At 40.9% G+C, this 26,133-nt stretch overlaps 1 protein-coding gene across 1 annotated transcript in view; it reads right to left on the bottom strand.

Moving 5' to 3' along the window:
• Positions 1-26,133, bottom strand: part of LOC120053796 (EGF-like repeat and discoidin I-like domain-containing protein 3) — a 110,562-nt gene that overhangs the window by 44,487 nt on the left and 39,942 nt on the right. The window contains exons 3-5 of the mRNA XM_039001053.1: positions 24,237-24,392; positions 19,600-19,744; positions 19,196-19,380 (exon numbers count right to left, since the gene is read on the bottom strand). Coding sequence (XP_038856981.1) covers positions 19,196-19,380; positions 19,600-19,744; positions 24,237-24,392 — 486 coding nt within the window. The remainder of the gene's footprint in view (positions 1-19,195; positions 19,381-19,599; positions 19,745-24,236; positions 24,393-26,133) is intronic.

Raw genomic sequence — 26,133 nt, forward strand, 5'->3', positions numbered from 1 at the left:
AGCAGAATCTCCCTGTGTCTTATGGATTTGAGTGATGGCAATGTTTAACTTCCTGTGGATATGAGAGTAGTGCATTCCCACAGTTTCAAGCATTCTGCTCAGTCACTTCATAACAATAATGATTACAACACTTTTCTCACCACTGGGCTCCTTAGTACGCTGCATGACCAGTTAAAGTATGGAGAGAAGCAGTGGAAAGCAGTGCTGGGGTACGGAGAGGAGGGAGTTTTGTTAGACAAACGGGATGATATTATGTTATGGGATGCTGTTCTTGGGTTGCTACAGTACACTACTACAGTCTCTCTGCTCACCAAACTATCTGTATGGGTGACTCTAGGAAAAGGATGCTTTTATAACCTTTCACTATTCCCAAGCAATTTGAGTCAAGACCTGAAGAGATTTCAGTGTTTTTTTTTCAGGACACTCAGCACATCAAGTTTACACTTTAATGTAGGGCAGTTAAACAAACTGGTAACTAGAAAGTAATTCTGTCGCCTGTCTAATATACTGTAAGATAGGCACAATGAGAGAAGGACAAAGAAGGCCAAACTCAAATGTGCATTCTTAATAATGACACTAGTCCAGCATAAAGCCTAGTTAACTTTCAGACAACCAATGGACTATCAGAAGCTAAGAGCAGATTAAGCACTCCATTCCTCCTTTAGTCATCTTTTTTCTGAGGACTGTTTAGCATAACCAGCCAAAGTCTTACTACTGCTCAAACAATACATGCCAGAAGTTCCATATGTATTCTATGCTGTAGCAGGGATATTGTGAAACTTGAAAAGCACAGTGTCTGGAATGTTCCCTTTGCTATATGGACATGTTAATGTGCATAATTAACTAATCAGCTTATGCCAGCTGGAACGCTTGGCAGCTCGCTTCGATGGCTTCCAGCTTCCGTCCTGGCAACATCTTGACAGATTATAGTTCAGGCTCCTCATGTGTAATTGCATCTCCCACAAGGCGTGAATAGATTAAGCAGATATATACAGAAGATGTAGTTTCATATGATATTTTATGTTGTCTTGAAAAACACATTACAAAAACAGGAACTTGGAAATTATTGATATAATCTAATAAAATTGCACTCAAACACTCAGGTAAGGAAAAACGTAGTATAGACTGTCCCCAATGTAATATATACAGTGCATTCGGAAAGTATTCAGACCCCTTCCCTTTTTCCACATTTAGTTACGTTTCAGCCGTATTCTAAAATTGATTAAATTATTATTTTTCCTTATCAATCTACACAAAATACCCCATAATGAAAAGTGAAAACAGGTTTTTAAAAATGTTCGCAAAAAACCCCCAACAGAAATACCTTATTTACATAATTATTCAGACCCTTTGCTATGTGACTCGAAATTGAGCTCAGGTCCATCCTGTTTCCATTGATCATCCTTGATGATTCTAAAACTTGATTGGAGTTCACCTGTGGTAAATTCAATTGATTGGACATGATTTGGAAAGGTACTCACCTGTCTATATAACATCCCACAGTTGACAGTGCATGTCAGACAAAAACCAAGCCATGAGGTCGAAGGAATTGTCCGTAGAGCTCCTAGACAGGATTGTGTCGAGGCACAGATCTGTGGAAGGGTACCAAAACCTTTCTGCAGCATTGAAGGTCACCAAGAACACAGTGGCCTCCATCATTCCTAAATGGAAGACGTTTGGAACCACTAAGACTCTTCCTAGAGCTGGCCGCCCGGCCAAACTGAGCAATCGGGGGAGAAGAGCCTTGCTCAGGGAGGTGACCAAGAATTCCGATGGTCACTCTGACAGAGCTCCCGAGTTCTTCTGTGGAGATGGGAGAACCTTCCAGAAGGACAACCATCTCTGCAGCACTCCATCAATCAGGCCTTCATGGTAGAGTGGCCAGACCGAAGCCACTCCTCAGTAAAAGGCACATGATGGCCCGCTTGGAGTTTGCCAAAAGGCATCTATAGGTCTCTCAGACCATGAGAAACAAGATTCTCTTTGGCCTGAATGCCAAGTGTCACGTCTGGAGGAAACCTGGCCCCATGCCTACGATGAAGCATGATGGTGGCAGCATCATGCTGTGGGGATGTTTTCAGCAGCAGGGACCTGGAGACTAGTCAGGATAGAGTGAAAGATGAACGGAGCAAAGTACAGAGAGATCCTTGGTGAAAACCTGCTCCAGAGTGTTTAGGACCTCAGACTGGGGCGAAGGTTCACCTTCCAACAGGACAACGACCCTAAGCACACAGCCAAGACAACGCAGGAGTGGCTTCGGGAATAGTCTCTGAATGTCCTTGAGTGGCCCAGCCAGAGCCCGGACTTGAACCCGATCTAACATCTCTGGAGAGACCTGAAAATAGCTGTGCAGCAACGCTCCCCATCCAACCTGACAGAGCTTGAGAGGATCTGCAGAGAACAATGGGAGAAACTCCCCAAATTCAGATGTGCCAAGCTTGTAGCGTCATACCCAAGAAGACTTGAGGCTGTAATCACTGCCAAAGGTGCTTCAACAAGGTACTGAGTAAAGGGTCTGAATACTTATGTAAATGTGTGTTTTTTCATTTGCAAAAATTTATAAAAACCTGTTTTTGCTTGGTCATTATGGGGTATTGCATATATAATCCATTTTAGAATAAGGCTGTAACGTAACAAAATGTGGAAGAAGTTAAGGGGTCTGAATACTTTCCAAATGCACTGTACATATTTCTTTGTTATTTTTTGACAGCCTTTCTAGTTACAATGTTATTGTTCACAAAACATGTTAATACAATCTACTTAAAAACCTGAGGAAAAAAGAAGCTTAATTAACAACTTGGGCAATTGTACAGGAGAGGAGTTCTCCATCTCAGGTAATCTCAAAAGATGCTGGTTACAACGTTGATCGTGATAGCACATCAAGTTCATCTGTTAATATTCCCCTCGTCAATTGAGAACATGTGGCACACAACGGAAAACGTGTGGTCATTTACAGCAACTGCCAGACCAGGCGGCATTAAAACACAGCACTGCAGTTAAAACTATTTTGTGGAAAACAGTATCTTCTCTGTTGTTATATATGGCAGTAAACATTTGGTTTTATGTGTTATCCAAATGTGTGGGTGAGCGAATAGGATGAGATCAATGGAAAATTCATTACAATTCAATCCAACCCCCTCTGTCCTTTCTCACAATGGTTCTAGATAAACTTTTTCTCCATCTGTTATCAAGTATAATACCCTTGTGGATAATAATACTCTTGTGGATAATAATACTCTTGTGGATAATAATACCCTTGTGGATAATAATACTCTTGTGGATAATAATACCCTTGTGGATAATAATACCCTTGTGGATAATAATACTCTTGTGGATAATAATACTCTTGTGGATAATAATACTCTTGTGGATAATAATACCCTTGTGGATAATAATACCCTTGTGGATAATAATACCCTTGTGGATAATAATACCCTTGTGGATAATAATACCCTTGTGGATAATAATACTCTTGTGGATAATAATACTCTTGTGGATAATAATACCCTTGTGGATAATAATACCCTTGTGGATAATAATACCCTTGTGGATAATAATACTCTTGTGGATAATAATACTCTTGTGGATAATAATACCCTTGTGGATAATAATACCCTTGTGGATAATAATACCCTTGTGGATAATAATACTCTTGTGGATAATAATACCCTTGTGGATAATAATACCCTTGTGGATAATAATACTCTTGTGGATAATAATACTCTTGTGGATAATAATACCCTTGTGGATAATAATACCCTTGTGGATAATAATACTCTTGTGGATAATAATACTCTTGTGGATAATAATACTCTTGTGGATAATAATACTCTTGTGGATAATAATACTCTTGTGGATAATAATACTCTTGTGGATAATAATACTCTTGTGGATAATAATACCCTTGTGGATAATAATACTCTTGTGGATAATAATACCCTTGTGGATAATAATACCCTTGTGGATAATAATACTCTTGTGGATAATAATACTCTTGTGGATAATAATACTCTTGTGGATAATAATACCCTTGTGGATAATAATACCCTTGTGGATAATAATACTCTTGTGGATAATAATACTCTTGTGGATAATAATACTCTTGTGGATAATAATACTCTTGTGGATAATAATACTCTTGTGGATAATAATACTCTTGTGGATAATAATACTCTTGTGGATAATAATACTCTTGTGGATAATAATACTCTTGTGGATAATAATACCCTTGTGGATAATAATACCCTTGTGGATAATAATACCCTTGTGGATAATAATACCCTTGTGGATAATAATACTCTTGTGGATAATAATACTCTTGTGGATAATAATACCCTTGTGGATAATAATACCCTTGTGGATAATAATACCCTTGTGGATAATAATACCCTTGTGGATAATAATACTCTTGTGGATAATAATACCCTTGTGGATAATAATACTCTTGTGGATAATAATACTCTTGTGGATAATAATACTCTTGTGTTGTCAGTAAAAATGCTACAGTACTTGACACACATTAACCTATAACCAGGGGCGCAACATTGGTTTTAGAAGTGGGTGGGACATATAATTATTTTTTTATCCAGTCGGATAAACACTCCAAACATCCTACCCGACCGCTCGGAGGCATCCGCATGGTCCTAAAGTACACCGTTGCCTCGTTTTGTATCACATTCCAATTATATAACTGGGGGGGACAAAAATGCAATTTCAGAATGTGGGGGGGACATGTCCCCAATGAAAGTTGCGCCCCTGCCCATAACTGCCCATCAAAAACTGCCTGCTGTTCTTACCTCATCACTGTAAATGGTGCAGGATTAGGGGGTGGAGGATAACGTTGAGGGGTGAGGTGCAGGTGATGGCCAGCTGGCCAGATGAATGGTGCTTGTGCACAGATGATCATACATTTTATCTATAGGGGTGAATGGCAGGTGGTGGTTCAACTAGGCAGGATACAGCCAGGGTGAAAACAGGTTTATGTTGCTCTCTCGTGTTGCTTTGAGACACTTGGAGGCAGGAAAAATCATTGCCAGCGAAGACAATGCTTAGAGAATGTATTTTTCAGGCAGTCTATAAAGGCAATAATTGGATTAAAAGCTCTAGTGATAAAATCGAACTTGGTTTGTGAAAAATCTAGACAACATTTATTTTTCAAACAACCTATCGAATAAAAGTCTCTATTGACAATATCTCACTTTCTTTGTGAAAAGACGGTCAAAAAAACATGATTTGAAGCCAAAGGCCCTCTCTCTTATTTGAGCACAATATTTCAAAATACATTTTGGTGGACATCATTCAATTCTCTCTTTGTTTGTTTCAGTTATACAACAGAATTGAGAAGAAGCCTGTCACACTAGTCTTAGGGAGATGTGCTTGACAACTTAACACTTTTAATTCAGTACCAGACTTTTATGGAACATATATTCTGTATCTGATAAACATAGGGTGACAAATAAAATAAAATGCTTTTGAGCTGATTGATTATACCATACAACATTGAGCTGGAATAAAAAAATTAAGTTTAGGACTTTAAACAGAACAGAAAAGACAAAAAAACATGTATATCTTATTGTTAGTTTATCTTCTACAGGCCAACATCCCGTCTAATGCCACTCCATACCCCCCTATGAGATATGGACAGAAAAGAGCTGTAGCTCTGTACTCTCTGTAAAAGCACAACCGACAGATCCAACTAGAATACTGAAGGTCTTCTACAGGAAAACCAATATGGTAGGCAAGGCAGGCAAGAAAGGAAAAGGGAAAACATGGAGAAGCAATTTAAAGCCATAATTAGGATAACAACTGGGATGGTCAGTCTGAAAGAAACTAAGTCAGACCGGCGAGATACTCTCACAGGGAGAAGAGACCCATGATTCTCATCGTCAGGGGCCTGCCTGTCAGACTTTCACCTGGCTCAGTAATTTTTAGTGTAGTTAGTGGTGGATGTGCAGAATTATACAACGGTGGGTCTAATCCTGAAAACTGATTGGTTAATAGCGCATTCCAGAAGGTGTCTATTCCACAAGTTACCCCCGGCTAAATCTATGACATTAAAATGCCTATTTACTCGGTTCCATCTGACTGCGCAATCCACTGTCGCATCAGCCCAGGCAGGGAAGTTATAAACTTCATCTCCGCAATCAAAAGCATCTAGACTTTATCACACATTTCTTTCAGACTAACTAACATTTAGTTTTCAACAGCAGAGATTTGTATAAACCTTACTCTCTGTGCCTTCGACATTAGCAACATTGCTTCAATATTAAAATTCGATCTCCAACTGTCCCATAGTAATGAACGTGTAGGGGTCGGGAGTCGTGACGAGAGAAAGACAGGCAGACAGCGTTTCTCAGCCAGTCGAAATCATGAATCAGCTGGCATCATTTTTATGGATATATAGAAAGAAATATCAATTGAAAAAAGGTCAAACGTAATGAAGTGCAGCTATTTTGCTGTCTTTCCAGCTTCAGTTTGAAGTTATTGTGTTAGCTGTGTTGTTGGCTAGATCCTCTGAACAACAGTGTCCTAATGAGGGAGCACATTTTTTACGCCAGGCGAAATTGTGCCTCATTAGCTCGTTGTTATGGATGTATCCAAATAAATGTCACTAGAAAACAGCTTAAACAAATGCAGCTACTGTTGTTATTCTGTCAGCACTGTTTGACGTGACTGTAAGTAAGCCGTAGTTGGGTAGCTAGCAAGCAAGGGATAAGAATGTTGCCAGCCAGTAAGGCAATGGAACATTTAGAACGAACGACTGGGTCACGTCCATAGATACAGAACAAAAAGACTGAACGACTGTCTCTGGCAACTGAACCAATAGAACGAACGACCAGCCGGCTTGGGTAGCAACCCTAGATTTGTTTCGGACTATATCTTGTGGAAGGATGTAATAGTGTGAATATATTCATCAAAATAACGTTTTTAATGAAAATATGTCTATCATCATTTGAATATGTTGGTAACCCATTGTATAAAAGTGATAATGCCCTTGAAGCCGGTGTTTAATGCCCTCGAAGCCGTCTCGGGCCTAACAAACTCCCATGCCAATATCCTCCAAACACCTGCTTCGAAGGCATTATCACTTAAACAAACTTGGAGGCAAACGTAAGAGGAAAGCTCGGCATCTCTGTATTGAAGACATCCAAGACGAGAGCAAGGAAGCCATGGGGTTTGAACAAAGAGAAATTTGTCTGCATTAGTTTATGGGAGCTTAGATAACCCAAAGCGTCCAGCCTTGACACTAAGATTGATTGTTCACAGGCCGTATTGATCTTTCAACCATGTGAACGAAATACATCAATACGAGGCTCATCACTATCTCAGTTAAACTCTCCATGCCGTAACAACCATACTGTTATTCTGTTCATGTTCATAGCTCTAGGAACCCTAATGTCAACAGCCCTAATGTCTGTCTCTGGGACTACATCCTTTTGTTGTCATGTTTAAGGTTTGTTGTAATGTTTAATGTCAAGGCCATGGCTTTCTTTGGGGAAATAAATCAAGACAGCTGACCATATTTTACTCTCCCCAAAGTGTTGTGTGCTACCAATGTACTGTCTCAAAGTGTATGACACACTCCATAACTTCTAATATAATATGTTCGGTCTCTCACTACAGCCACAGCAGTAGGGTTAATGGGACATTAATACTCATCCTAGGCATGGGCAGTGATGGCTACCCGCTGGGTAGAAACGTCAATGTCTAGTTTTGAGTTGTCAAACTAATGTGAATTCAATGTGAAATCAACAACAAAAATTACTTTTTGTAAATCCAATCCGTTTCCCATGTTGATTCAATGTCATCACATTGATGTTTTGGGTTGAAAACAAGGTGGAAACAAAGTTTATTCAACCAGTACAGTGGCTAATGAGCTCATTAGTGCGTCATTCTTCAGGTTAATCTGTTCATATGCAAACCAGGGGTCACTTGCAGCCACATCCCTAACACCCTTTAGGGGCAAGGCAGGAACTTAACCCATAAAACAGCACAGCTCAGGATCATTTCATTACAAGACCCTGACACTACCAGAGCTACTGCTACTGTCTTTGTCCACTGCCTGAGGTGGACTTCACTACTCTCTGGTCCACCCTTTTGACTGCACTACGAAACAGAGATCTGTTAGCAGACCTGCCACACAACATAATCAGATGGTGTGCTTTCGTCTAATACATTAGAAATATTTATTTACTTAGATTTTTCCAGCTGTCTTTCAGAGGGCAAGAGGAATGGTATGCAGAATACTCACACCACATAGCGCAACAGATCAAAATGTTAAGACTTATTATTTACAATGTTGATTGTTTCTGTTTTGTTTTTTAAAGCTGCTATTCTTTTTCTAATCATGGAAGTACTTGTATATTTTCCAAACGAACTTCAAAAGATTCAAATGCTTGTATGCTAAATTAGTTTGATCTCTATGCTTCACAGGATTCTATCGTCCTCTCTCACCATTATCATGTCCCATCTACATTGGAAGGGGTGGAACAACAATTTCAGCAGTATCTGTCTGTGAAACAGGAGGAGTGTGACCTGGAAGAGGTTGAGTTCAAACAACAGAGAGGAGAGCAGAAGAGGTCATTGGTAGGCTGAACCCAACCCTCCACAGCAGCCCCAAAGCCACATCCATCTGCCATACAGAGTCCTGTCCCTCTGGTTCTAAGGAGAAGCCAGCACCATAACCCATCTCTGAGACCCCTTCGAGGGAATACCACACTGGACCATCACGGCAAACGTCAGCTCACTTCTCCCCAGCATTCCTCAAGTCCCTTTCAGAATAGTAACTGCTCCAGATGAGGAACTAGACATTGACGTCTATGAGTCAGGGGAAGTTTATTCGCAAGAAAGCTTGTTTAAAATGATGTAGAAGCAAGCTGCCAGTATACTTGAGTTGGCACACTTGCTAAAAGAAAGCAGAGCCACCACCTCTATGGCTTTGCCAGAGAACACCTCTAGCACTCTGGGCTTCTATGGCTGTGCCTCCATCTCCAGTACAGAGCGCACCTCTAGTACCCTGGGCCCCTATGGATGTGCCTCGTCCAGCACCTCTAGTACACTGGGCCTCTATGGCTGTGCCTCTTCCAGCACCTCTAGTACCCTGGGCCTCTATGGCTGTGCCTCTTCCAGCACCTCTAGTACCCTAGGCTTCTATGGCTGTGCCTCTTCCAGCACCTCTAGTACCCTGGGCCTCTATGGCTGTGCCTCTTCCAGCACCTCTAGTACCGTGGGCCTCTATGGCTGTGCCTCTTCCAGCACCTCTAGTACCATGGGCCCCTATGGCTGTGCCTCCATCTCCAGTAGAGAGAGCACCTCTAGTACCCTGGGCCTCTATGGCTGTGCCTCTTCCATTACCTCGAGTACCATGGGCCCCTATGGCTGTAATCCATCTCCAGTACAGAGAGCACCTCTAGTACCCTGGGCCTCTATGGCTGTGCCTCTTCCATTACCTCGAGTACCCTGGGCTCCTATGGCTGTGCCTCTTCCAGCACCTCTAGTACCCTGGGCCTCTATGGCTGTGCCTCTTCCAGCACCTCTAGTACCCTGGGCCTCTATGGCTGTGCCTCTTCCAGCACCTCTAGTACCCTGGGCCCCTATGGCTGTGCCTCGTCCAGCACCTCTAGTACCCTGGGCCCCTATGGATGTGCCTCTTCCAGCACCTCTAGTACCCTGGGCCCCTATGGCTCAGTACATTCAGCACATTCAGGTCTTTGGTTTGAGAATCAGCTGTGGAGCTACTACCAGCAAGACCTAAAGGCCATTACACCATTCTACAACAAGTCAACTACCAGGCTGTACATCTCATTTGGTCAGAAGAGTCATTCCTGTGCTGAGGCACAGAACTTGTCAGGTGTGGTAGAAGGCAAGATGGCTTGGCCCAACAAGTTGAAGCAATACATTGTGCAGAGTGTGCAGTTCTTACTTCCTTCTGCTACACTCGGCGACTTCAAATTTGTCAGGGATTAAGTGAACAAACTCTTCAGAAACCAACGGCAACATTAATAGTATGGTATACCATTGAAGTCAAATACATGACATGAAAATGAAAATGAAGATACCAAACAAATAAATTGTGTCAGTGTTTTTTCTTCTTCAGTAGATTTGAGTCCTACTTAAGTGTAATGTCCAGTCGGGCATGCTAATGGGCCATTAGCCTATCCTAATAAGTGCACCTCTTACGTGTTAGGCTGTCGAAAGGCAAAAATTGTGTTTGTGTCGTTTCATCTCGCGGTGCACCCCTGGCCATTATGAAAGTACATGATATGGGCCCACACTAATATTAAACATGAATCATATGAATGGAACCGGCGATGGCGTCAACACAGTAATCCAATAGAGGTGCGCCAAGACAGAAATGGACACATGGAGCTCCAACACAACGCAGGAGATATGAACAAAGGAAAACATTTACTGAATGCAATAAGAAGAGCATTTATCTTGTCAATCAATGGTAACTGACCGTACTTAAGTGCCCATTACTCCACGTGCTTGACATCAGTCACTTCGCCGTCGGCCTCAATCGGGGCACCCGGCTCACCCAGTTCCAAAACGAAGGCCCGGAGCATAAATCGAATCCCCTCATCTCTGTACACCTTCTCAACTAAGACCTGCCTCCATGCTCACAAGGTGTATGGATTCAGGCCACTGCCCATCTTTGAGATCCCCCTACAGCAGATACAAGACCCATGGACACCAACAAAACATCCAGACACTCCACCCCCCTGGTCACAAGGAAGAGGCAGCACCACAGCCTATAGCCCTTCGCTGCCACAGACACATCCCTCTGCTATCCTATTGTACTGCTCTCACCACACTGAGATATTATACATCCTGATGAGTTAACGCCAGCGGAGCACAACTTCCTGTGCCACCTGAGTAAGGGAGAGATCCATAGGTATGCTGTTCTGTTGTTCCATGGACGGGTATCTCATAAGACATATCCGAGTTGGTGCCAGACCACGCACTGGGATGGCGGCGGGGGCAAGTGAGCACTGCCAAACAAAGAACTTCATTCTGTACGTGTGCCCAAAGGTTCCCTGAGATGCTGGACGGCAACGTAGTAGGTAACTACACACTCATTAAGAGGAAAATGAATGACGTTGAGGTATCAAATGACATACTTGTAGTGACGGGGCTTTCTTGAAGAAACTAATGGTGACCAGGAAAAATAACAACGTAGGAAAGAAAGTATGAAAAAACATTCAGTATCTGTGCTAATTCAGTTTCTGTATTGTTTGGCAGGCTACTGAAAAACAAAATGGTTGCCTGAATGAAAACATCAATCTGAGCTTTTGTGTCAATTATTTGTATAAGCATGCATTTCCTATTTCAACTACTATCAATTTAGAAAATACAACAAGGGATCAAGAGTCACAGAAGGCTCAACAAGCCTGCTCTTTGCATTGTCTTTGTAGAGTAGACATTTCACGTGGTATAGCGATGGTACTGGGCCAGGGGGATTCAACCAGGGGTACTGCAGGGGTCGGCGAAAAAAATAAGTAGCTCAATGTTTTTATGAACATCGTTAGAAACAACAGACTGAACACATTTTGAATTACATAACTAAAGTAGAACATAGGAAAATATCTTATTTCTAATGATGTCAACTTTATTTATGAAGTCCCAATATTCAGCATATTACACTCATTGAAGCTAATTACACTCACTGGTGTACAGTATCTGACAGTCTTTGAAAAAGCACCCAACAAAAAGGCTACCAGCGCGGAAAGTTCTGTTTAACCAGCTAAACGGCTGCTCTTAGCCAAAATGTGTTTGCCGTTACCTTTCTAGTTTATAGGCTGCAAGAGTTACACTTCCTCGTCCAATTATAGTGTTGGGAGGTCAAAATAATGAAAAACGATTTACCAAATCTATTCGTTTTGAAATGTTGATCACTTATCCTTGCCATTATCATTCACCTGATGACAAGACAAAAAATTGAATCTTTGTTAACGTATGATGGGGTCCCTGGGTCGCCGGTTTGCCTGGGAGGGGTCCCTGGGATGTACCAGGCTACAGCTAACTCAGCTACTTGAAGCGCTACTGAAAGTCAAAGAATCCTTTTACATGTCTATTTTCAGAGGATGAATCTTTTTACGTGTCTATTTCCCAAGGATGAAGCTAAGAACATTAACAACTTCAAAGTTAAGAACGCTATAACAATATGGAAGAAACCGTAAGATTCTGCAATAACCAATATCACTCCCCAAAAACACAACCCGATGGCATAATCCTTGGATAGCTTTTCAGAATGGACTGATAAATTGGTCCACATGGAAAACTAAGGCCATAGAAACCTTACATTTATTTCCTATTATCAAGTAATTTATTTCCATGAGAGAATTAAAAAGCAGTTTTGGGCTGACCAAAGTAGATATTTTCAAATACAAACAATTTAAAAGTTTCATATCACAATTATTTTATTTGAAATATTTTGGACATCAGAAAAATCTTGAGGGAATCCTATTTGATTCAGAAAAGGATATTCATATGATAGGTAAGATATACAAAACCTTGCAGAGAGCCTATCCAACTGACTATCTCTTACTATTGGAAGAAAGACTTACAAATAACTGATGTTGGTACAAGATGGATGTTGGAACATACAGTACCAGTCAAAAGTTTGGACACACCTACTCATTCCAGGGTTTTTCTTTATTTTGACTATTTTCTACAATGTAGAATAATAGTGAAGACATCAAAAATATGAAATAACACATTTGGGATCATGTAGAAACCAAAAAAGTGTTCAACAAATCAAAAAAATGCCAAGAGTGTGCAAAGCTGTCATCAAGGCAAAGGGTTGCTACTTTGAAGAATATCAAATATCAAATATATTTTGTTTAACACTTTTTTGGTTACTACATGAGTCCATGTGTGTTATTTCATAGTTTTGATGTCTTCACTATTTTTCTACAATGTAGAAAATAGTCAAATAAAAGAGAAACCCTGGGATGAGTAGGTGTGTCCAAACTTTTGACTGGTACTGTATGTTCCAACATCCATCTTGTACCAACATCAGTTATTTGTAAGTCTTTCTTCCAATAGTAAGAGATAGTCAGTTGGATAGGCTCTCTGCAAGGTTTTGTATATCTTACCTATCATATGAATATCCTTTTCATAGCCTGTTGATCGGCTATGAAAAGCCAACTGACATTTATTCCTGATTATTATTTGACCATGCTTGTCAGTTATGAACATTTTGAACATCTTGGCCATGTTCTGTTATAATCTCCACCCGGCACAGCCAGAAGAGGACTGGCCACCCCTCATAGCCTGGTTCCTCTCTAGGTTTCTTCCTAGGTTTTGGCCTTTCTAGGGAGTTTTTCCTAGCCACCGTGCTTCTACACCTGCATTGCTTGCTGTTTGGGGTTTTAGGCTGGGTTTCTGTACAGCACTTCTAGATATTAGCTGATGTACGAAGGGCTATATAAAATAAACTTGATTTGATTTGATTTGTGTCCAAAATGTTGACTGGTACTGCAACTAACAAAATTACAGTTAACGAAAATGTACACTTAATCCAGTACAAACTAATGTATAGAATTTATTATACAAGATACAAAATTCACATTCTACAGCACAACACAGTCATATCTTAAGTGTAAAACTTACAATGACTCAATAATCCACGTCTTCTGGGAATGCTATAAATACCAAAAGTTATGGGTGGAGTTAGACCAGTGGGGTCCCGATTTAAATGACATGCAGCTTATAAAGGATTCATAAAGCCTTCATAAAGACTTCATAAACACTACATAAATGTGTTACAAATCTTCTATAACCATTTGTCATGCTTGATAAAGGGTTCATAAATGTGGCATAAACACCAATGTCAAATGTGACATAACCCACTATGTAAAAAAATGTATTCATTATTTTACCTTTATTTTACCAGGTAAGTTGACTGAGAACACATTCAAATTTACAGCAATGACCTGGGGAATAGTTACAGGGGAGAGGAATGAGCCAATTGTTAACTGGGGATGATTAGGTTACCATTATGGTATGAGGGCCAGTTTGGGAAATAAGCCAGGACACTGCAGTTAACACCCCTACTCATACAATAAGTGCCATGGGATCTTTAGTAACCACAGAGAGTCAGGACACCCGTTTAACGTCCCATCCAAAAGACGGCACCCTACACAGGGCAATGTCCCCAATCACTGTGCTGGGGCAGTGGGATATTTTTTTAGACCAGAGATAAGGGTGCCTCCTTTTGGCCCTCCAACACCACTTCCAGCAACATCTGGTCTCCCATCCAGGACCAACCCTGCTTAGCTTCAGAAGCAAGTCAGCAGTGGGATCCAGGGTGGTATGCTGCTGGAATTCTGCTGACATAAACCTGTGCTTTATAAAGGGTGGCATAAGCACTGCTTAATAAAGGCCTTTATAAATAATATTAAATTGAGGCTTCACAAAGAGCATTGCAAAGCCAGGAATTTGGATTCGATTCCCAGAACCACCCATACGTAAACATTTATTTACACTTGACTGTTATTCGCTTTGGATAAAAGCGTCTGCTGAATTTGATATATTATATTTCACTACAACATTTCTAGGATGGCCAAACCACTTTAACTCTTGGCTGCATAGTCAGTGTTGGACCTGACCTTCCCCCAAAATGCTGTGCTGCAGGATTACACACACTCTAAAGTGGAGTCATTCATGGAAAAAAATGTTGGTAGGGCCTTTTAAAAGCAGGTGCGGTAGATGTTTAAACCACATCAGGGGATGACTTTTGAGGTCTTGTAAAAATCTAAGAAATGTGTATTTTTGAGGGTAGTTGCCCTTTAATTCAGTGAGCATGCCCTGCACTGTTGTTTGGTTAGCGGGTTTTCTGTAGTGCAGTAAGCGCACATAAGATGTGAATCGGTCCCCAATAGAATGGGTGGAGTAAAGTAAAATGCCCATTTGTGCTGCCACTGGACAATGAAAAACAAGTTAACCTTTATTTCTTGTAAATTAAATTAGGTTGTAGTAGTTAAGTGTTGACTTAGATTACTGTAGCTACCTCAATCATTTAAAAAAAATAAGTTCAGTGACTTCACAACAATTGCTAGCTATCCGAAATTTAGCTAGCTTGCAGGCTCAGCTAAATACAAACCCCCTAGATACCGCAGCGTCCCGTCGTCATGTTATGAGATTTGTAACTGTAAGAGGAATATAATATGATTTGAATGGAGTTTCCCATCTTCCCATTTTGAGTTTCTAGTGAAGCACAGGAATTCCCTTTCCTGATGGTGTGACAAAGGCATTCCCTAACAGACCTGCTAACTTTCTTTGTTGTTACTTTTAAGGTTGGAACCAACATGCAGTAACTGTAGCAGGAAGAAAGGCAATTACCATACGTCCGCCAGCTTAGGGACAAGCTAAACTATTCACAGCCCTGTGTAATGTTCAATGTATTTGCATTGCTGAACTTTTAGAAATGTAATGTATTTGTATTGCTTAAAACATTTACAAATAAAAGGAAATGTATGGTTTGAACATGTTTTTAATGTTTATTTGTTTTAGCTGTTAGTGATAATTCTCTAAGTGTTAATACATTTGTGTTGAAATCAATAAGCCTTTATATATGAGTTATGAATGACCAAAGGTGTCTGACCTTATAGTAAGTACAGAGTCATATGGTACAAGGCATTTATGTATGTGTTATAAATGACCAAAAGTGTTTGAATTTAAATTAAGTACAGCATCATGCGATATAGTCTTTACGGATGTGTTATGAATGACCGAAGGTGTCTCTCTTCAATCTAAGTATTACAGGACACTACATAACGTGTAAATAGATAGGTTATTAACATTCTGTTGATTTAAGAAGGTTGTCTCATGATCTACAGGTTACTGTAGGGTGTGAGAGGTATTTAAATGATTTGATGGACCTGCAAAGCTTGCGTTTGTGTGCGTGTGTCAGAACCAAGATGATTTGGAGTAGTCCAACCTGAGACTACCGCACCAGGTATTCCTCTTCTGTTCCCATGTCGGAGACCAGGGCTTGATTACAACCTGTTACAATGGTGATAACATTTTGTGGCTGCTATGTCATCGGGGGAGTGGGTGAATGTGTCTAAGACCTGACTGGGCCCAGCACCGCGCAGTATGGCTAATTGTTGTTCTGTGCATGTTTGTGTACTGAGGAACATGTAACTTGGTTCCAGAAGAAAGACACTTTCAATTTCTTTAGGTTGGGGGCTTTCATCAAGGTAAGTGTTTCTTCGAGTAACGTCGTCCCTCGGCTATTGCGCACACAGCACATATAGTATACTCCTGGGATAACCATTAAAAGTTGGCCTTAGTGGGAGTGACCATAGAATTCTATAGGAGTGACCTTACTGAGTAAATTATTTATCATCGTCACTACTTAACACAGTCAAAAAGTCATAATTATAGCTAAACCATGCCCATTTCCACAATTGATCTTCTAAAAATTAACTGATGGCCAAGTTTGATGCTTTGGTCCACTAGACCTTCCACACATTTTGGCAGAAGTGTCTGGGAAAGAGATTAGGTGTAATGTGACTAACATGACATCACTTTAGAGCTTATCAGCACATGTTGTCACCCTTTATAAAGCACATGTTTATATCATATTCAATCTAGTGGGTTATGTCACATTTGACATAGGTGATTATGTCACACAGTTATGCCACATTTATGAACCCTGTATAAAGCATGAAATATGGTTATAGCTGCTTTGTAACACATTTTGTAGTGCTTATGAAGGCATTATGAAGGCTTTATGAAGCATTTATAAGCTGAACGTAATTTAAAGTGGGAATTATTACAGTGTAAATGTACTTTTAATCCATCTATCTGCATATTTCAAGACACGGCATATGAGGGTGCAGTGAGATACCCGATGGGTTGGACAATACTTTTCTCATCAATCATCTTTAAAAAATTTATACTTAAACACTGGAGATGGGGGTGTGAGCAGGTGGGTCTTACAAAAAAATCATGAAAGTCATATCGAAAGTCTGTCTCACCCTTATCATGCACAACGTTTGTTTGGTCTCCTCAAGATAAAGATACATATGTGACAATATCAACATTTCATTACAGTGACTGGTTCGTTAGTCAGATGAGAGCGGGCTCAGTCTCTTCCATGGCCAGATCTAGTCTGGCGTGTTTGCACTCTGTAAAGGATTTTCTTCCTGCTGCTCTACTGCAGTTGTCTTGATTAATTAAAATACTTAATTTGTCACTAAGTGTGATTAATTCCATTAATCTATCAAGTGTAAAGTCATCCAGTAATGTCACTGGTAATCAATTATTCACCATGGCAACTGGTGCAGAGAAGATATTGAACTGTGAGTAGAGTCACCAACATTCATATGTAGAGTGTATCCATTCATACACATCCCACATACACATAAACAAACACATCCGCACATTACCATATGAACATCAATACTTCCTGTGACAAACACACTAATGTGAGGTGAAAACATCAATGCTTCTATTTATTTTTCCTTGCCATAGGTCTAGAAGGTGTGGGGAGAAGTGGGCATCGCCATGTATCCTTGTCGTTGGAGGAAGCCATTGATTTAACAGCTGGCTTCATAGCCTCTCCCTCCTCCTGTAGGCACAGCATGTAATATCAAACCACGAGTTTCCCTCTATCCACAGCAATCAATTCAACTGAGCTTCATGGCCTGTCTGGAGCTAGTCTAACCGCAGAGCCTGGCCTCTTCCTTCTTAGAAGGCCTTTGCTGTGATAAAAACATATCTCACGCCAGGTTCAGCCAATGTAATTATGGCTAGACAAGGGGGCACTACTGTGGGGCACTGTTTATGTCACCGCTAGGCTCTAACGGACTATCAGAGAGGTAGGAGACGACAGAAAGGCCAGGGAACAACCGATCCCAGAGATCACCATCAGACACAAATGCTATGCCCTTTATTTTACTGTTCTAGAAAACAAAATATTCCTGTATTTTTACTGCAGTATGTCTAGGGCCAGGAGTTTTCTTGACCATGTCACCTAACCAGCTAGAAAACTCCAGGCCCTAGTCTGGACATGTTACATAGGCTACTGGAATCCAGAGTTTTGTCCTTGTCAGGTCAGGTGACAGTGTCATAACGAGCAACGTTTCATAACAGAGCTTTTGTAATGCCAGGATAGCTTAATTCATGTTGGAACCAGTGCAGCCTGTAGGGAGAAGCTTTTATCTCCTTCCCTGGAACTTCTCAGCATCTTAAGTCAACTGCGGACACTGCAATAAACAATAAGGACATACAGATGTAGAATCTTAATTTGAGTCAGTTTGTTACAGCATGAAAATAATCCTGCAGCAACAGGACATTTGAATTATTATGATGATCATAATTCATGGACATTTTTGTAGGGATTGATACATTTTTCGTAAGGGAACATCAAGTCTGAAATCGCAAAGTGGAAATTGAAAACTTCAGAAGCCTTTTTTTACCTCAAGTACACTACAAGTTACACATTTCCTGCATTGCACTAAAGTTCTCCTGCAACAGGGTGATCAAATTAAGATCCTGCATCTGGACTATATCTACGATTGTTTTGAAACACTGATGCACATTCACATCTGGCTAAGTCCCGATGATTCCAAACAGCTGTGACCTGCTCTGTTCCCAACTGTTATTCTAGACAAAATCTTCTCATATACTCTCTAAGTCACTCTCTCACGCTTTTTGGTAACGAGATACTTCTCAAGTTCCTGGGAGGACAAACTATAAGTGTCTGTTGATGGATGCGTCTTTGCTTAAGGCCCCGGCTGGGTCGTCTGAGACAATCAGTTACCTTAATGAGCACAAATAGGATAACTGTAGTGTGACAGCACGTACTGGGCTGCAGCTAAAGGTAAGAGGACAAGAGGGCAGATTCACAAGCACAGTGCAGGCGTGGCCGGAGTTGCATTCAGGAGTAGTTATAGAAAAGGTGGTTGAATTAGGACTAGTTGGAGTTATGAGGTTCTGGTGGTTAAGTTAGTAGATGTATGATGCTTACAAAATAAAGTTGAAGTATGTTTCCCCATAAGCCACAAGTTCTGAATGCATATAGTATAAGTTCCTTTATGCAAGTTTCTGCTGAAAAATAACAAATTAATTTATCCTGACTAGGCTATTCCTACGATCCTCTGTTTTTCCTGGTCAGATTATGTGGCCAGGAGAAACTCCAGTTCCTATGTTTTCTTAGATGGGAAGCAGGGTAGCCTCCTACCTGAAGCCACTGGGACTGGTCACTGCGTCCAGAAGTCCAGGCATTGACCTTTCCCTGTTTGTCCAGACGGGCCTTGCTGGGTTCCCAGGTGAACATGTCCATGTTGAGTGTTCTGAAGAGGCTGGACGCTGTGATCTGGTAGTCCTGGATGTGGCCTGACTTCATCCCCATGGGCTCAGAGCAGCCTGGAGAAACAAACTAGTTAGTGGAAACAGTCCTTTCTAGAACTGCAAATTACCTCCAAAACAATACTTCCAAAGAAATATGATTTGACAATACTCAATGGCGCCCCCTATTGTACTTCTTGAGAAATGCAGAACTGTTCTGTTCTTCCAAGAAGGGGAACTTCTACCCGCACCTAGGTGGCGCGACACCTGTGCGAACCTCTAGTCATGAATTATTACCTGTGAGCTCACAGCCAAGCAGCTCCATGCGCAGGGTGCAGTGTCTCCTACAGACCTGGGGGTAGATGCGCACGTACTGCGCCTCAATGGGAGGGGTGAAGGAGTTGGCAGAAGGAGCGTTGTTTTCCACATTTCCACGGAATATCTGAGGAGGGAAATTATACGACAGAAGAGGGGTTAAAAGGGATAGGAAGGGGGAAGCAAATTGTCTCTGTGAACAGTCTCTCACACGGTCTCTAGTGTCTACTCGAAACTCAACAAATTGCTGCCATTCAATGAGCTCGAATTACTGGAAAAATATATGTTTTAAATTGCACGATTTAAGCTGGTAATTTGTAAGCACACGATGTGTTTTGAATTAGTGGACCAATTACCTTGCCATACCATATAGACCGTTTTACAGTGCTATCCCCAAATGAACTAACATAGTGTTTCACAGGGCCCTCTCAGGTGGTATGCATGTTTGTTTGTGTGTGTGTGTTCGTGTGTGTGTTAAGGAATGCAGCTCTCTCTGGATGAATTCAGGTCAGCATTGCACAGAGGTGTACTCAAAAGGGGGGTCCCTCTAGGTCAGAACATCAGAGTCTACTCTCTGGCTAGCACACTCAGTCAGACTCAAAGATCTCAGGCAAGAAAATTGGGTTTTGAGTTTAGCCTCTCACCCCGGTGTTCCGCATGCCTCATTAATCTTACAGTTGTTAGAGTAACAACTATATACTGTATATATAACAAAAATATAAACGCAACATGTAAAGTGTTGGTCCCATATTTCATGAGCTGAAATAAAATATCCGAGAAATTCTCCATATGCACAAAAGCTTATTTCTCTCAGATGTTGTGCACACATCTGTTTACTTCCTGTTAGTGAGTGTTTATCCTTTGCCAAGATAATCCTCCCTCTGACAGCTGTGGCATATCAAGAAGCTGATTAAACAGCATTATCATGATACAGGTGAACCTTGTTCTGGGGACATTAAAATGGCCACTAGAAAATGTGCAGTTTTGTCATAGAACACAATGCCACAGATGTCTCAAGTTTTGAGGGAGCGTGCAATTGGCATGCTGATTGCAGGAATGTACGTCCAACCGGTACGTCCAACCAGCCTTACAACCGCAGAACAAGTTTATGACGTCGTTTGGGCAAGCAGTTTGCTGATGTCAACGTTGTGAACAGAGTGCCCCATGGTGGCAGTGGGGTTATGGTATAGGCAGTTATAAGTTACAGACAATGAAAACAATTGCATTTTATCGATGCCAATTTTAAATGCAAAGAAATACTTTGACGAGATCCTGAGCCCTGTTGTGAAGCTAATTTTTGAAAGATATCTGTGACCATTTCAATTAACTGATCTCCTTATATGAACTGTAATTCAGTAAAATCTTAGAAATGGATGCATGTTGCGTTTATATTTTTGTCAGAATATACAGTTGAAGTCGGTACTTTACATACACTTAGGTTGGAGTCATTAAAACTTGATTTTCAACATCTCCACTAATTTCTTGTTAACAAACTATTGTATTGGCAAGTCGGTTAGGACATCTACTTTGTGCATGACACAAGTAATTATTCCAACAATTGTTTACAGACAGATTATTTCACTTATAATTCACTTATTCACAATTCCAGTGGGTCAGAAGTTTACATACACTAAGTTGACAGTGCCTTTAAACAGCTTGGAAAATTCCAGAAAATAATGTCATGCTTTAGAAGCTTCTGATAGGCTAATTGACACATTTTGAGTCAATTGGAGGTGTACCTGTGGATGTACTCAGAACCTCTTTGTATTGGAGAAATGTCCTCTGGTCTGATGAAACAAAAATAGAACTGTTTGGTAATAATGACCATCATTATGTTTGGAGGAAAAAGCGGGAGGCTTGCAAGCCGAAGAACACCATCCCAACCGTGAAGCACGGGGGTGGCAGCATCATGTTGTGGGGGTGCTTTGCTGCAGGAGGGACTGGTGCACTTCACAAAATAGATGGCATCACGAGGAAAGAAAATTGTGTGGATATATTGAAGCAACATCAGTCAGGAAGTTAAAGCTTGGTCACAAATGGGTCTTCCAAATGGACAATGACCCCAAGCATAATTCCAAAGTTGTGGCAAAATGGCAACAACAAAGTCAAGGTATTGGAGTGGCCATCACAAAGCCCTGACCTCAATCCTATAGACATTTTGTGGGCAGAACTGAAAAAGCGTGTGCGAGCAAGGAGGCCTACAAACCTGACTTAGTTACACCAGCACTGTCAGGAGGAATGGGACAAAATTCACCCAACTATTTGTGGGAAGCTTGTGGAAGGCTACCCGAAACGTTTGACCCAAGTTAAACAATTTAAAGCCAATGTTACCCAAATACTAATTGAGTGTATGTAAACTTCTGACCCACTGAGAATGTGATGAAAGAAATAAAAGCTGAAATAAATCATTCTCTCTACAATTATTTTGACATTTCACATTCTTAAAATAAAGTGGTGATCCTAACTGACCTAAAACAGGGAGTTTTTACTAGGATTAAATGTCAGGGATTGTGAAAAACTGAATTTAAATGTATTTGGCTAAGGTGTATGTAAACTTCCGACTTCAACTGTATACAGTACCTGTCAAAAGTTGGTACACAACTACTCATTCCAGGGTTTTTCTTTATTTTTGCTATTTTCAACATGGTGGAATAATAGCGAAGACATTAAAACTATGAAATAACACATATGGAATCTTGTAGTAACCAAAAAGTGTTAAACAAATAAAAATATACAGTATTTTATATTTGAGATTTGAGAAAGTAGCCACACGATGCCTTGATGACAACTTTGCACACTCTTGGCCTTTTCTCAACCAGCTTCATGAGGTAGTCACCTGGAATGCATTTCAATTAACAGGTGAGCCTTGTTAAAACTTAATTTATGGAATTTCTGTCCTTCTTAAAGCATTTGAGCCAATCAGTTGTGTTGTGACAAGGTAGAGGTGGTAACAAGTCCATATTATGTCAAGAACAGCTCAAATAAGCAAAGAGAAACGTTAGTCCATCATTTCGTTATTAAGACATGAAGGTCTGTCTGTCAATCTGGAAAATTTCAAGAACTTTGAAAGTTTCTTCAAGTACAGTCGCAAAAACCATCAAGCGCTATGATGAAACTGGCTCTCATGAGGACCGCCACAGGAAAGGAATACCCAGAGTTACCTCTGCTGCAGATAATAAGTTCATTAGAGTTAACTGCACCTCAGATTGTAGCCAAAATAAATGCTTCACAGAGTAACAGACACATCTCAACATCAAAATATAGACACGCAAAGGAAAATTTGAGATTTTTGGTTCCAACCGCTGTGTCTTTATGAGACGCAGAGTAGGTGAACAGATGATCTCCGCATGTGTGGTTCCACCGTGAAGCATGGAGGAGGTGTGATGGTGTGGGGATGTTATTCTGGTGACACTGTTGGTGATTTATTTAGAATTCAAAGCACACTAAACCTGCATGGCTACCACAGCATTCTGCAGCGATATGAAATCCCATCTGGTTTGCGCTTAGTGGGACAATCAATTGTTTTTCAACAGGACAATGAACCCCAAAACACCTCCAGGCTGTGTAAGGGCTATTTGACCAAGGAGAGTGATAGAGTGCTGCATCAGATGATCTGGCCTCCACAATCACACGACCTCAACCCAATTGAGATGGTTTGGGATGAGTTGGACAGCAGAGTGATGGAAAAGCAGCCAACAAGTACTCAGCATATGTGGGAACTCCTTCAAGACTGTTGGAAAAGCATTCCTCATGAAGCTGGTTGAGAGAATACCAAGATTGTGCAAAGCTGTCATCAAGGCAAATAGTGGCTACTTTGAAGAATCTAAAATATATTTGGATTTGTTTAACAATTTCTTGGTTATTACATGATTCGATATGTGTTATTTCATAGTTTTGATGTCTTCTCTATTATTCTACAATGTAGAAAATAGTAAAAATAAAGAAAAACCCTTGATGAGTAGGTGTGTCCAAACTTTTGACTGGTACTGTAGATATATACACTGAGTATACCAAACATTAGGAACACCTTCCTAATATTGAGTTGCACCCCCCATTTACCCTCAGAATAGCCTCATATCGTTGGGGCATGGACTCTACAAGCTGTCAAAGGCGTTCCACAGGGATGCTGGCCCATGTTGACTCCAATGCTTCCACAGTAGTGTCAAGTTGGCTGCATGTTCTTGGGTGGTGGACAATTCTTGATACACACAAGAAACCGTTCAGCATGAACAACTGGTGCGCCTGGCACCTACTTTCATACCCTGTTCCCTGTTCAAAGGCACTTAAAACTTTTGTCTTGCCCATTCACCCTCTGAATGGCACACATACACAATCCATTGGTGGCAGGGGTCAAAATGGGGATGGCTGGTTGGAGGACAGGACAGGGGACATGGTGCGCTGTCAAAAATGACAGAGTGTCGGGGAGTCTATTTGGTGGCCGTTTATCCCCAAATAGTATAAAATGCAATCTAAAAGTCATAAAAAGTGGAGGGGGGTAAGTGCTAGGAAGAGGAACCCGGAGTGAGCTGGCTAATTAAAAAGTCATCTCATCATGTCCTCCACTCTGCCCTTGACTTGGTGTGTGGTCTCCAGTTGCTGTGAGTGTGTGTGTGTCTCACCATGTCCTCGTCTGTGCCCTTGACTTTGTTTGTCCTCCAAGTCTTGCCATCATCACTAGAGGCCACTTTGTAAGACTTGACGTACTCTGGGCTGCCGATGCGCTTTGCACCCTGGGTAATTAGGCCCGTGACCCGCATCCTCCTCTGTAGGTTTATCTGTGGAGAAATAAGGGATAAAACAGCAATCAAGACCCTTGTGTGTGAGTTTGTGTGTCTGTGTGTGAGTGTACATATTCATACATGTATGTATTGTGTGTGTGAGCGTGTGTATTTGTATTTATTATTGATCCCCATTAGCTGCTAAATTTGAAAAACATAACAATGCATTCACAGATTTCACAAGACACTGTGTGCCCTCAGGACCCTACCGCTACCACATATCTACAGTACAAAATCCATGTGTACGTATGTGTATAGTGCGTATGTTATCGTGTGTGCATGCATGTGTCTGTGCCTATGTTTGTGTTGCTTCACAGTCCCTGCTGTTCCACAAGGTGTATTTTTATCTGTTTTTTTAAATCAAATTTTACTGCTTGCATCAATTACTTGATGTGGAATAGAGTTCCATGTAGTCATGGTTTTATGTAGTACTGTGCGCTACCCATAGTCTGTTCTGGACTTGGGGACTGTGAAGAGACCTCTTGTGGCATGTTTTTGCGGTATGCATGGATGTCCGAGCTGTGTGCCAGTAGTTTAGACAGACAGCTCGGTGCATTCAACATGTCAATACCTCTCATAAATACAAGTAGTGATGACGTCAATCTCTCCTCCACTTTCCACCAGGAGAGATTGACATGTATTTTATTAATATCAGCTCTCCGTGCACATCCAAGGGCCAGTCGTGCTGCCCTGTACTGAGCCAATTAAAAATTCCCTATGTCCATTTTTGTGGCACATGACCACACAAATGAACAGTAGTCCAGGTACGACAAAACTAGGGCCTGTAGGACCTGTCTTGTTGATAGTGCTGTTAAGATTAAGAAGGTAGAGCAGCGCTTTATTATGGACAGCTTAGCTCTCCCCAGCTTAGCTACTGTTGTATCAATATTTTTTGACCATGACAGTTTACAATCCAGGGTTACTCCAAAAAATTTGTCACCTCAATTTCCACATTATTTGTTACGAGATTTAGTTGAGGTTTAGGGTTTTGTGAATGATTTGTCCCAAATACAAATGCTTTTAGTTTTAGAAATATTTAGGACTAACTTATTCCTTTCCACCCACTCTGAAACTAACTGCAACTCTTTGTTAAGTGTTGCAGTCATTTCAGTCACTGTAGTAGCTGACATGAATAGTGTTGAGTCATCCACATACATAGACACACTGGCTTTACTCAAAGCCAATGGCATGTCATTAGTAAATATTGAAAAAATAAATGGGCCTAGACAGCTGCCCCGGGGAATTCCTGATTCTACGTGGATTTTGTTGGAGAGGCTTCCATTAAAGAAAACCCTCTGTGTTCTGTTAGACAGGTAACTCTTTATCCACAATATAGCAGGGGGTGTAAAGCCGTACACATACGTTTTTCCAGCAGGAGACTATGATCGATAATGTCAAAAGCCGCACCGAATTCTAACAAAACAATCTTTTTATCATAATATTCTTTCAGCCAATCATCAGTAATTTGTGTAAGTGCTGTGCTTGTTGAATGTCCTTCCCTATAAGCATGTTGAAAGTTTGTTGTCAATTTGTTTACTGTAAAATAGCATTGTATCTTGTCAAACACAATTTTTCCCCAAAAATGTACTAAGGATTTGTAACAGGCTGATTGGTAGGCTTTTGAGCCAGTAAAGAGGGCTTTACTATTCTTAGGTATCGGAATGGTGTTTGCTTCCCTCCAAGCCTGGGGGCACACACTTTCTAGTAAGCTTAAATTGAAAATATGGCAAGTAGAAGT

This window comes from Salvelinus namaycush, chromosome 1 (assembly GCF_016432855.1).
Source record: "Salvelinus namaycush isolate Seneca chromosome 1, SaNama_1.0, whole genome shotgun sequence".
Taxonomy (NCBI): Eukaryota; Metazoa; Chordata; class Actinopteri; order Salmoniformes; family Salmonidae; genus Salvelinus; species Salvelinus namaycush.